Source organism: Calliphora vicina, chromosome 2 (genome assembly GCF_958450345.1).
Source record: "Calliphora vicina chromosome 2, idCalVici1.1, whole genome shotgun sequence".
NCBI classification, from domain to species: Eukaryota; Metazoa; Arthropoda; class Insecta; order Diptera; family Calliphoridae; genus Calliphora; species Calliphora vicina.
The window spans coordinates 137456942-137469626 of record NC_088781.1 but is presented as its reverse complement, the minus strand read 5'-3'; the positions used below and the strand labels follow the sequence as shown (position 1 = coordinate 137469626).

Sequence of the window (12685 nt, the reverse complement as noted above, 5' to 3'; positions counted from 1 at the left end):
GTTCTTTTTACAACCAGTTTTATACTCAGTGATGCCAACATTTTAAGATAAAGGTAAATAAAATAAAATCTCATACATTTTCCCCCCAAAAATGTAAATAATACTCTCCAGTATTCAAAAAATTTAAGATAATAACCACAATATTTTGAAAAATTCTTAAAGTTTTGTTGTTAGTAAATAAACATTAAATTTTATCATTATTAGCAAGAGTACGTATCAAAGTCGAATATATATTAAAACATGTTACTTTTCGTTATCACTTGATATTTTTCATTCATATCTACGTAATTTCGCATTATACCCTCTGCTACTTTTTTACTAATCATTTAACCCTCTTTCCTTTTAATCCCTTACGATTAACCCGAATAAATTTACCACCCAATCTATCAACAGCACCACCATGATAGTACATTTTTTATTTGATACCATAGTATTTTTTTTTCTTATAAGAATGAATGCTAAGTGGCGCGCGTAGTAACTTGAATATTCTTCTTGCTCTCTAGCGAAATACATATATGAAAAAAAAAGATTTTATTATATGAATGCATAAAGAAAAAGTGGCGTGACTTTTTTCGTTATCAATTCAACAAATTGTTTGTATACGAACTAACATTCATACGGGTTGGATTGTACAATTTATTATTTGATTATAGAGCAGAGTGGAGTAGAGTATGGGTAGTGTTAAAAAACCAAACCAACAACAATAAACAAAAGTCTTTAGAAATCAGAGTAAGGCTGACCGAAGTGAATGAAAAATCTTGTATTCGTATAATAGATGGACGTATTAAATACAATTAAACCGAACTGAATGTAATCAACTAAGCACAATGTGAAATTAATCGTGTGCATGTGTTTTTAATTGTTGACTGTCACTCAATACAAAATTTTGAAGCAATCGATGCCATGTTATGGTTCATAGTCCATTGGAAACGGTCCATGCACCTAAATTTTATATAGTATTGCATAAACGTTGCATTGTGTAGGAATATTTATTGTCTGTATTTGTATTTTTATTATTTGAAAATAGCGATAGACATTTGCTTATTTATTCGTTGGGCGGTTTAATTTTAAAATTGTAACGGTTTCCAAACTGACAAAGTTAACCAATTTAAATAAATTCATAAACAAAAGTAAAGAATATGGGCATCACTGCTAATTCTTTGACATGGTTGTATTTTGTTAGTACTTTTTTTATAATAAAATTGAAATAAATAGGATTAAATAGAGTAAATAAGAACGTTTTTATAATATTGATATTTAGCTTAGCAATTAAATATTTTATCTTTCTAAAAAATTTAATTTTTTTAACTCAATTTAAAACAAGTAAAAGAACTTTATTCTTCAGTACTATAATAATACTTTAAGATAAAAATTTAAAAATATTTTTGTTTAATTTTTTTATTTTTTTTGAAATTAAAAAAAAATTGTTTTGAAAAAAATCTTTTTATAGAAAATTTTTTTTTTTGTAAAAAATGTTTGCTGAAAAAAAGTTGGATGAAAATAAAATTCGGGTTAAAAAATATTTTTCCCGATTGGCTCCATATCGGTCCGAATTTATATGGTGTTAATGTATATATACTGCGTTGGAAAGGTTATTGAAATGTCTATCATTAGATATACATGTTGATAAATTAGTATTCGGCAGTACTATAATAATACTGTAAGGTAAAAATAAAAATATATTTTTTGGACAGAAATTTAAAAAAAAATTGTTGGTGAAAAAAACTTTTATATTGAAAATTTATTTTTTGGTGAAAAAAAATAGTTTAAAAAACTGTTGGGTTAAGAAATATTTTTCCCGTTTTGCACCCATTGCCAGTCAGAATTTGTATGATGCTACAATATACATATACTTCGTTGGAAAGGTCATTGAAATGTCTATTATTAGATATACATATGTACATATTAACGACTTAGTAATCCAGATATTATTTTAATAAACTAAATTTGGTAATTTGTTATAATTTGTAGATTTTTATGTTTAATCATGCTTTCCTGTCAAAGCTTTATTTTTTATATTTTGTGGTTTATTCGCTGAAAACAAAATTTTAACATTGAGATTCTTGGTAATTATTGTTAGCATTTAGTTAAGATGTTTGTTCAGGGAACTGAAATTATTACATAATAACTAATAAAATTCAGCTTTTCGCATTAAAAATCTAAAAATATTGTAACGTCTTACAAAACTGCCAAAAATATAAAATAACTCTTCAAATATGGTAACACTGCTGTAAATACAACCCTATTTACCGTCAAGGTTGCCAACTCTTTAGCTCTGAAAATGGCTAGATTTTGAATTAAAAATGGCTAGAAATGGCTAAAACCCAAAAATAACTGAATACAAATTCATAAATGTTACATTTCTTGCCTCAATTACCACGAAGTCTGGTTATGTATTACTGACAGTTTTCAAAAATAATTTTTGCCGACTTCGTGTTAATGGGGTTTAGCAGATTAACCCCCATTTTCTCAATCTCCGGTTATCGTTTTTCGTAACGATATACTTCCAATTAATATAATTTTTGTATGAGAACTGTCAGTATGTCGTCACGATAAAAAATAATCAGAGATTGAGATTTATTCCTTTTTGATAAATTAAACAAATTTCTGGGCACTACATTCAAAATGGGATCCATTGAGGAAATGCAAAATTGATTTTTGAATATGCCTGATGTGTTTGCTTTGGAAACAATTTCGAAGCCTGTTTTCAAAAAAAAACCAATAATATTCTCATCAAATCTTTGTCATTTGATAAAAAATACTGTTTTATTTTTAAAAAATTCCAAAAATGTTCAAGAAAAGTATTAAATAAAATAGGGTAAGACAAAATAAAATGGCTAGATCTTCCGGCTAGATTAAATCTAGCCATTTTTTTATGGCTAAATGAAAATAAAATCGCTAGATCTAGCCGGAAAATGACTAAATTGGCAACCTTGTTTACCGTAGTTGTTTTGTTTATTTTCCATTTGTTCCAAATTGTTGTTTGCAATATTGCTCTCTTAATAAAAATATTTGCAAATTCTCTTCTTAAATAAAAAGTTTATAATATTGGTGCTGCTTAAACAACACTGTATTATATTAAACTAGTATTCGTAATTGTTCTTATTAAGTTCTTAAATATTTACTTAAATTAACAAACAATGACAATTTTAAACAGTCTTTCATTCATTATAAAAACAAAGATAACCAACGTGCTCTTCTCTTACCTTTCTAATCTCTTTTTTCAGTTTAACCCCTTATCAGCTGTCGTATTTTACGTTGCATTCCTCCTATAAATACAAAAGACCTGTAATTAAATTTACGTTTCTCTACTAGTAGCTTAACTTGTTGTTTAGTTTCCCTTTAGTTTTCCCTCGTTAAGGTTGTTTTATAAAATTCTGTTTGCTGTGGCGGCTTTGTAAAGTGCGATGAGAAAATAAATTTTAATACAAATGTACAAACGCTGACGTAGTAATTTTTTGTTTTTTGATTTATAATAATAAAAAAAAGCCGGAAATTTTTTTGTGTAGTGTTTTGCAAAAAGTTCAAGAAAATTTTATTAAACTTGCATGTTTAAAGTACAAATTTAGAGAAAAGTGTATGTAGTTTGTATTAAACAAAAATACTCAAGATATTTTGCTGAGTAATAGCCCATTAAATTTTAAAATAAAGATAAAGAAAATTAAATTTATTTAAAAAAAATCATGACGAAGACAGATGTACGCAAACGTAAGGTGAGTAGAAAAAGGGTGTAAATTGCAATAAAATTAAATATCAGGAATTTTTATTTGCATTAAATGATGATGATATTTGTTAAGTTACAACAGGTCTTAAAGAAATGACAAAACAAAAAAGAGTTCTTTATAGGGTTAGGTCGAAATTTAGATACTCTACTATGGTTTCAGAAAACAAATACTATTTTTTTTTTTTGGGTTGTGGCTTTTGTTAAATATGCAAAATTTTTTAGCTCTGCATTTTAAAACGATTAAATACTAATTTATTGGTTTGTTAAATAATCTTAGTTAAACCTACAATGACCGATTAAACTTTTAATGAAAGCAGCTGTATTGTTTTTCATGTAATTTTTACTTATTGGTATAAAAATACCTTTCAATGTTCTATATTTTATTTTAATCAAATTTCAGATTCATATGTATAAACTTATTTTACATTTATTTTTAGTTATACAAATATATTTATTATAGGGAGTTAAACTAGTTAAAAATGGCTCCAAACATTAAAAGAAATACTAAAGCAACAACAATAAACAAAACAACGACAAAGCAGTTACAAAACAACAACAACAAAACTCCATTTAGTTCTCTCAAGTGTGAGTGAAACAAAACATCCATACAGAAAAAGGGAAGCAAAACAATAAACGAAAAAACAAAGATGCCAAACGTTTCGTAACTGTTTTCGGCCACTAAATGAATTTAATATTTTATTTTAAAGGGTTTTAATAAAAGACAATTATTAAATTAATTTTAAATGAAAATTTTAATTAATAGTATTACAACATGTTTGAAATATTGATAAAAATTCCTCACACATTTTGAAATACTGAAAATGCCGATTCTAAGTTGTAAATTAACATGTCTACTTAAATAAATATATAAACGTGTTTGTACTATATATTTTCATGGAGAGTAACTGATATTGAAAATAGGAATGATATAGATATTTTATTTATTTATATACAATTTAAAGCAAATGCTTAATTTAAAAAAAAATGTGTTAGCCATCAATATAGACAGTTGACTCATTATTTGAAAATGTTCCAAATAGTCAAAATATTTGAAAAAATCAATAATCAAGTACTATAACGAGGAACTATATTCAATATCATCTATCTTAGATTTTCTTGAAAATTAGTTTTCTATGGTATAAATTTTAAAGAAAAAAATATTTTATTGAAATTTTTGTAATTTTTCTATCTTAAAAAAAAGTAATTTCTGAATTCAAAACCCTCCAACTTTTTCAATAATTACTTTTAATTTCCACTTGCAAATTTGTGTTTTTTGAGATATATGATTTTGAAAATAGCTATATACAGAAATGGAAATAGATAAAATATTCAACATGATATCATCCAATAAAAATGTTTATTTTAGTGAAAAAAATAAATTAAACAATTTTCAGTAGGTACCATAAATTAGCAAACAATTAAAACAAAATATAAAGAAAGCATGACCTACCTTATTTTTAATTTATTAAACAAATAATGAAAATTAACAAACTTTCTGTTAAACTTATATTAACAGCATTCGCAGAGCAGCGTAAATACAAAAATTAATGTCACCCAGACAGAATGGGGTGCAATAATAAAGTACTTGTTTGAGTATGATAATAAAAAATACGCTTTTCACGAGGTTTTTATTTTAGTAAAAGAAACATTTTGTAATTTGTTTTAATTTGCCAATTTTTAGATTCTTTATACAAAATGATAGCAACATTAATCTCAATTGTTTTGGTTTTTTATTGACTTTAGATTGGTTACTACACATGGTTTTTTATTTGTTTATTTCAAAATTTGTTTAGTTAGAATTTTTTTTTGATTTGTAAATTAGCCAAATAGTTTTATATGTAGAGAAAACCAAAAAAAAAAAAAAGGAAAAACGTAAATTTTTTCTATTTTAAACAAGCAGCACAGAATTTAAAGAGTTTATATTATGGGGTAATTTTAGCCATGAAAAATAAATTTAAAATAATCTCATTTTCTTAATGAAATTTAACTAGTATATATTGTTATCTAGTATATATAATTTTTTACACTTCATGATAAGAATTTCAATATAGTTCAGCCGTTTACACCTTTAAAAATGCCTGATAAAGTAGCAAAAATACTTTTATCTGTTGAACAAATAAACTATATAATATATATAATTAAAATAATAAAAAAAGTTGGTATATATGTAAAGAAAAACACATCTTGATTATTTAACAATGTAAATTTTTTAAACAACTCACATCAATTCATACAATGATTTGCAAAAAACAATGAGTGAGCACTTTAGTGGTTTTGTATTATCATCAAAACTTTTCAAATAAAACCAAGTAAGAGAGCTATATTCGAATCTTATATATCCTTCACCAAAATATACTTTAGATTGAAAATATATATCTTATATACCCTTCGCCAAATTATACTTCAAAATAAAAATTTTAAATATTTTTAGGTAAAAAAATTTTTTGGAAAAATTTTTTTTTTTTTCAAAATAACTTCAAAATAAAAATTTAAAAAAAATTTTCGGAAAATTTTTTTTTTTTCGAATTGTTTTTTATTTTTTTTAATATTTAGCGAATAAAAACTTTTGGTGAAAAAAAAAAATTCGGGTTAAAAAATATTTTTCCCGATTTTGACCCATACGTTGTTGTAAAGCTCCTTGAAATATCTGTCATTATATATATTAATCACTTAGTAATCCAGATATAGATAAAAAATCAGGATAGTCATGGATTTTAGCTTATATCTCAGCAATTTGAAGGCCGATTTTATCAATATTATATAGCAACCGAACCGGGACTATAACATCAATTTTGTGAGATATTTGGGGTTTACGGAAAGTTGATTTCAACATACAGATGGATATTTACATTATGGGGTTGCAAATGATAAGTATAGAATTACAAACGGAATGACAAACTTATATGTCACTTATGGTGAAGCGTATACAAATGACCCAATTATTTAGTTTAGATTTTATTAAATAAAGAAAACAGTTTATTCATTGTGACTTTGTAACGTATGTTAAAAATCGCACGTAAATTATTAATCAACTTGTTAAATCTATATACAAATTTTGTTGTACATACATACATACATGCATATCATTTGTTCTTATCAAATAAATTTGAAAATTATCTACATTATTTTTGTTACTAATGTTTATAGGATTTTGTAGAGTTATGATGAAATAACCAATAATGTTATTGACATTTTCTAATCGGCCAATAGTTAAAGGGGATACTCACAGTTTCATTAAAATTGCAGTTTAAGTTTTTTTAAATTATAATACGAATTTAAAAACTGATCTGAACAATTACACAAATATATTTAAATATAGAAAAATATTTTTAATGATAATTTCCATACAAACTATTGTAAAATTTTCTATTTTATAAGAATTTTGCTACTGTTATTCAGAATACGGGGATAAAATCATTAAATAGACTTCACAATGAGTGGTGAATTTTCTACATAATTTCTTTTTTTTTTAATTTGCAACTCATAAAGTATATATTGTATTTCCGAAATTTGTAATTGTATTTTAGAAATTTCCAATTGAATTTCAGAAATTTCTTATTATATTTCAGAAAATTCCAATTATATTTTAGTATTTTCTAATTGAATTTCAGAAAATTCCAATTATATTTCAGAATTATACATTTGTAATTCAGAAATTTCTAATTGTATTTCAGAAACTTCTATTTGTATTTCAGAATTTTCCAATTGTCTTCAGAATTTTATAGAAGTATTTCAAAATTTTCTAATTTTATTTCAGAAATTTCCATTTGTTTCTCGTATATAAGGTTGGGTCAAAATCGGGAAAAATATTTTTAAAACTTGAATTTTTTTTTTCAAAAAAAATTGTGGTAAATTTTTTTCACTAATAAATTTAAAAAAATGGTTTACCTAAAAATATTTAAAATTTTTAATTATACATATATTTAAAATTAATGTATAATTTGGTGAAGATTATATAAGATTCGACACAATTCGAAACAATAGCGTTATTACTTGTTTTTTCTTTAATTCAAATCTATTACAAGAAATAAGTGACAGCTGTATCAACCGAACGTTTTGTCCCTATGAAAGAACTTTCGGAATCAGTGGAACTGTTACACAAACAACACAGAGCCGAATCTACATAGATAAAAAACTCAAAGCTATATTCGGCTGTTCCGAATCTTATACCCTTCACCAAATTAAACACCAAGTAAACAATTTTTTTCCAAAGTAGTTTTTTTAATTTTTTGAAAAAAAATTTTTTTTGAATTATTTTATTTTTTTTTTTTAAATTTAAAAAAAAAATTTTTGTTGAAAAAAAAAATTCAGGTTAAAAAATATTTTTTCGGATTTTGACCCATTGTAGGTCCAACTTACTATGGTCTTATATATTTCGAGCAAAGGTCTTTAAAATATCTATCATTAGATATACATATTGTCTATATTAATGACTTAGTAATCCAAATATAGGTCAAAAATCGAGGTTGTCCTGGTTTTTTCTTCATTCTCAGCCATATGTGGAATGATTTTGCTGATTTTAAATAGGAAACTTCTCGAAAGCATGTCTGATAGAATTATTGAAGATTTGGATCCCGAAGATATCTGGGGTCTTCAGAAAATTAATTTCAACAGACAGACATGGCTTAATCGACTCCGTTATCTATAAGAATCCAGATTATACTATATACTTTATAGGGTCGGAAAATTATATTGTGGAAATTACAAATGGAATGACAAACATAGATATATATACCCTTCTCACGAATTACTCAAAAATAATTATATTGAATTGTAATATATATTTGAATGAATTGCTGATATTTATAATTCTGAATGAAGATTTTAGTGAATAAATTAATTCAAATTTTTGTTTTATAATAAAATCTCCTTTTTGATAAAAAAATTAACAATAAGATAATTTAATACTTCTTTATTTCTCATTTTAATTCATTTAAGCTGACTATATCTTTAAATTAGTTTATAATAATAAACTTTATATTTACCTTAATTCTACACATTTCTAATCTAGGCGTTTATTTTCTTCTTTACAACATTTATGCAAATACAACTCAACATGGCATAATTAATGGCACATTAAGATAATTTAATTTAATACTTCTTCATTTCTCATTTTAATTCATTTTATCTGACTATAAAATCCTTAAATTAGTTTAAATTTACCTTAATTTAACACATTTCTAATCTAAGCGTTTATTTTCTTCTTCTTTACAACATTTATGCAAATATAACTCAACATGGCATCTCTAGTTTACATGCCATGCAATTTTGTCATCTCTTCTATCATCTTCTCTTTAATTTAATGTTATTCTTTGCTCTCTTTTTAAATTCCCTCTTAATTAAAGAAACACTTTGGCAAATGAAACAAAAAGTTTATTATCTCAAAAAAAAAAGTTTAAAACAAAAACAACAAGAACAAGAACAACTGAAAAAATATAACTTTGACATAATAACGCTGCTGCTGCCAACCACAAACATCTATAATAATAAAAACAAAACGTACAATTTTAAGAAATTGAAAAAATACTTCAATTGATAAAATAAGAACAATTTAAACAAAACAATGTTTTTATCACAGTTGTAAAGATTTGTTTTCAGACGTGTGGAGTGTTATTTTATAATATAAACTTTGTTTAAATATGAAATTTGACTACGTTTTGGTAGGAGTTTTGCCACACAAACATTTTTGCTATTATATTTTTATAATATTAATAACTTTAGTTAATTTATGTTTTTTCTTTGCGTATTTTCAGCTAAGCACTAGTGATGACAAAGCTAATGCTACAAGTTCTTCTAGACGCAAACCATCCGCTTCCGGTGGCTTACCCAAGGGTCTTAAAATATCATTTTTATGCTTGATTATTTCAGTAGTTTTATTGTTAGTGGGTTTTGGTAAGTGAAAATTGACAATTCCTTGGTACCTATACTAGAATTTGTATTAATTGTGTTTGTTTTTTCTAGGTTTATATATTGACACCACCAGTCCATTTTTAGTGCAATTGGCGTCCAAATTGGGTTACAATAAAAATCAATATGCTGTGATTATAGATGCTGGCTCAACGGGTAGTCGTGTTTTGGCCTATAAATTCGATCGTAGTTTTATAGGTAAGAAAGTTTTCAACAAAAAAAAATCGAAATTTTAAATCTAAAAATGCAGCATTGCTTTTTCTAAAATATTTCTTATTTCTCAATTTTAGTTTTTACTTAAAAATTATTCAATTCCTAATTCTAAATATCTTTTCAGATAATAAACTAGTTTTATCCGAAGAACTTTTTAAGGAACGCAAACCCGGCCTCTCCTCTTTTGCTGATGCGCCCGAAAAGGGAGCTCATTCCATTAAATTATTGCTAGACGAAGCCCGTGCTTTTATACCCAAAGACAAATGGTCTTCCACGCCCTTAGTATTAAAGGCCACCGCCGGTTTGCGTCTGCTGCCACACAGCAAAGCAGAAAATATTTTAAATGCCGTTCGCAATCTCTTCACCAAGTCCGAATTTAGCGTAGAATTGGATGCTGTGGAAATTATGGATGGAACTGATGAGGGCATCTTCTCCTGGTTCACAGTGAATTTCCTTTTGGGACGTCTTTCGAAAACCAATCAAGCTGCAGCTTTGGATTTGGGTGGTGGCAGTACACAGGTGACCTTTTCACCCACTGATCCCGAACAAGTACCCGTCTACGATAAATACATGCATGAGGTTAATACTTTGCATAAGAAAATCAATGTTTTCACTCATTCCTATTTGGGTTTGGGTCTGATGGCCGCCCGTCATGCTGTCTTTACCAAGGGTTATAACAACGAAGACACCAGCCTCGAATCCGTATGTGTTAATCCCATTATTTCGAATAGAACCTGGACTTATAGCAATGTGGCTTATAAAATATCGGGCAAAGATCATGCTAAATCCACTCAAGAAAATCCCATAGTAGATTTTGATAGCTGTTTGGATTTGGTTAAGAGCAAGGTGATGCCCTTGGTTAAACCCAAGCCATTTACCTTGAAACAGCATACCATAGCGGCATTTAGTTATTATTTCGAAAGAGCCACAGAATCTGGTCTAATCGATCCATTTGCGGGTGGTGAAATAACAGTGGAAGCTTTTCGTAAAAAGGCTCAAGAGGTGTGTGCTATACCTAATGATGAGCAGCCTTTTATGTGCTTTGATCTCACCTATATATCGGTGCTATTGCATGAAGGTTTTGGTTTGGGTGAAGGCAAAAAGATTAAGGTTTGTTTTAACTTAAAAATAACTTGTGATACATATTTTAACCCTTTTCTTTTAATTTATTTTTTTAGTTGTACAAAAAAATCGATGGCCATGAAATCTCTTGGGCTTTAGGCTGTGCCTACAACGTTTTAACTAGTGATGATAAATATAATTCTTAAACTTAGTCAGCTAATTTGTTAATTTTTTTCTATTCTTTATACTCTTTTGTAAATGTTTTGCAAATTTTATAATAGTGCCTTAGGATTTTAGCTTTTTTCTTCTTTTCTCCTTTTTTTATTTTATTATGGGCCAGTGTAGTATTTTTGTTAATAGCTCTTTTTTGTTTTAAGTAAAATATTTAGCAGATTTTCTTAAAGGATTTAATATGTATCACTAACACAAAAACTATGTTGTATATAGTTTAATTTATTAATATATTAGTTTTTCACCATTTTTGATGTACTCTGTTATTAGTAGACAATGATTTAATAATAAACAAAAAACATATTTGCAAAAGACAAACATTATCTTAGATTAATTTTAAAATTTTATTTAAAATAATAAAAAAATCAATTTTAATCTGCAAGAAATCTTTAACGAATATTGGTCATTTTTATTGGGTGGTAAATATTACTGGTAATTTATTGAAAATTTCCCTAGTTTCAAAAAATTCCCTTCAAGGGAAATTTTTATTTTGTGAAAGATTTGTATAATTTTTAGTAAATTTTCTTTTTATTTAAATAAATAAAGAAAATATAATAAAATTTTTGAAATTTTCTTTATGAAAAAAAATTTTCCTTTAAGGGAAATTTTCATTTGAAGCCGTAAGAATAAAATTCCAGATGCAATTCATAGAATTTTTCTCTAACTACAAAATTATATAAATTTTTTAAAAATTTCCCTTATTTCCAAAAATATCCCTTCAAGGGAAATTTTCAGTTTTTGAAAAAAGTTCATAATTTTTAATGAATTTGCTTTATCTTTATATAAATAAAGAATATATAATAAAATTTTTGAAATTTCCCTTATTTAAAAAAAAATTCCTTTAAGGAAAATTGTTGTTGTAATCTATATTAAAAAAATTCAAACTGAGTTTTAGAGCATTTGCCTCTAACTACAATATTATATATATTTTTTAAAAATTTCCCTTGTTTCCAAAAATATCCCTTCAAGGGAAATTTTTAGTTTTTGAAAAAAATTCATAATTTTTAATATATTTGCTTTATATTTATGTAAATAAAAAATATATAATAAAATTTTTGAAATTTCCCATGTTTAAACAAATTTCCCTTTAAAGGAAATTTTTATTGGCAGCTGTATGAATAAAATTCTAACTGAGTTTTACTGCATTTGTCTCTAACTACAAAATTATATAATTTTTTTTAAAAATTTTCCTTGTTTCCAAAAATATCCCTTCAAGGGAAATTTTTAGGTTTTTGAAGATTTTAAATTTTTTTTGGTTAAATTTCTTACATTTAAATGAATAAGAAAAATATTTAAACATTTTTGAAATTTCCCAGTTTTAAGAAAATTTCCCCTTAAGGGAAATGTTTGCTATAAGTTATATTAATATAATTCTAACTGTACTTTATAGCATTTGTCTCTTATTACTACATTATATAAAATGTTTGAAAATTTCCCTTGTTTAAAATGTTCCCCCTGTTTTGTTTAAAAAAATTTTGAAATTACCTTTTTTATGAAAATTTTTGTTTTTTTAAAATTTATTTATTGATGGTATTCATTTCAAAAAAT

At 25.7% G+C, this 12685-nt stretch overlaps 1 protein-coding gene across 2 annotated transcripts; it reads left to right on the top strand.

Moving 5' to 3' along the window:
• Nucleotides 1–3361: 3361 nt before the first annotated feature.
• On the top strand, nucleotides 3362–11523 carry NTPase. Of its 2 annotated transcripts, none has more exons than XM_065502106.1 (5): nucleotides 3362–3713; nucleotides 9478–9616; nucleotides 9686–9829; nucleotides 9969–10954; nucleotides 11023–11523. In XM_065502106.1, exons 1-5 carry the CDS (start codon nucleotides 3684–3686, stop codon nucleotides 11110–11112), a joined length of 1389 nt encoding a protein of 462 aa, XP_065358178.1. In that variant the 5' UTR covers nucleotides 3362–3683; the 3' UTR covers nucleotides 11113–11523. The 2 variants fall into 2 exon arrangements, with proteins under 2 accessions (XP_065358178.1, XP_065358179.1); XM_065502107.1 differs by lacking the exon at nucleotides 3362–3713 and adding an exon at nucleotides 9349–9384.
• Nucleotides 11524–12685: the final 1162 nt, after the last annotated feature.

Coding starts and splice junctions, on each gene's coding strand:
- NTPase (XM_065502106.1), top strand. CDS start 3,684: ATGACGAAGACAGATGTACGCAAACGTAAG. Junction 9,830..9,968: donor ATTCGATCGTAGTTTTATAG/GTAAGAAAGTTT, acceptor ATATCTTTTCAG/ATAATAAACTAGTTTTATCC. Junction 10,955..11,022: donor GTGAAGGCAAAAAGATTAAG/GTTTGTTTTAAC, acceptor TTATTTTTTTAG/TTGTACAAAAAAATCGATGG.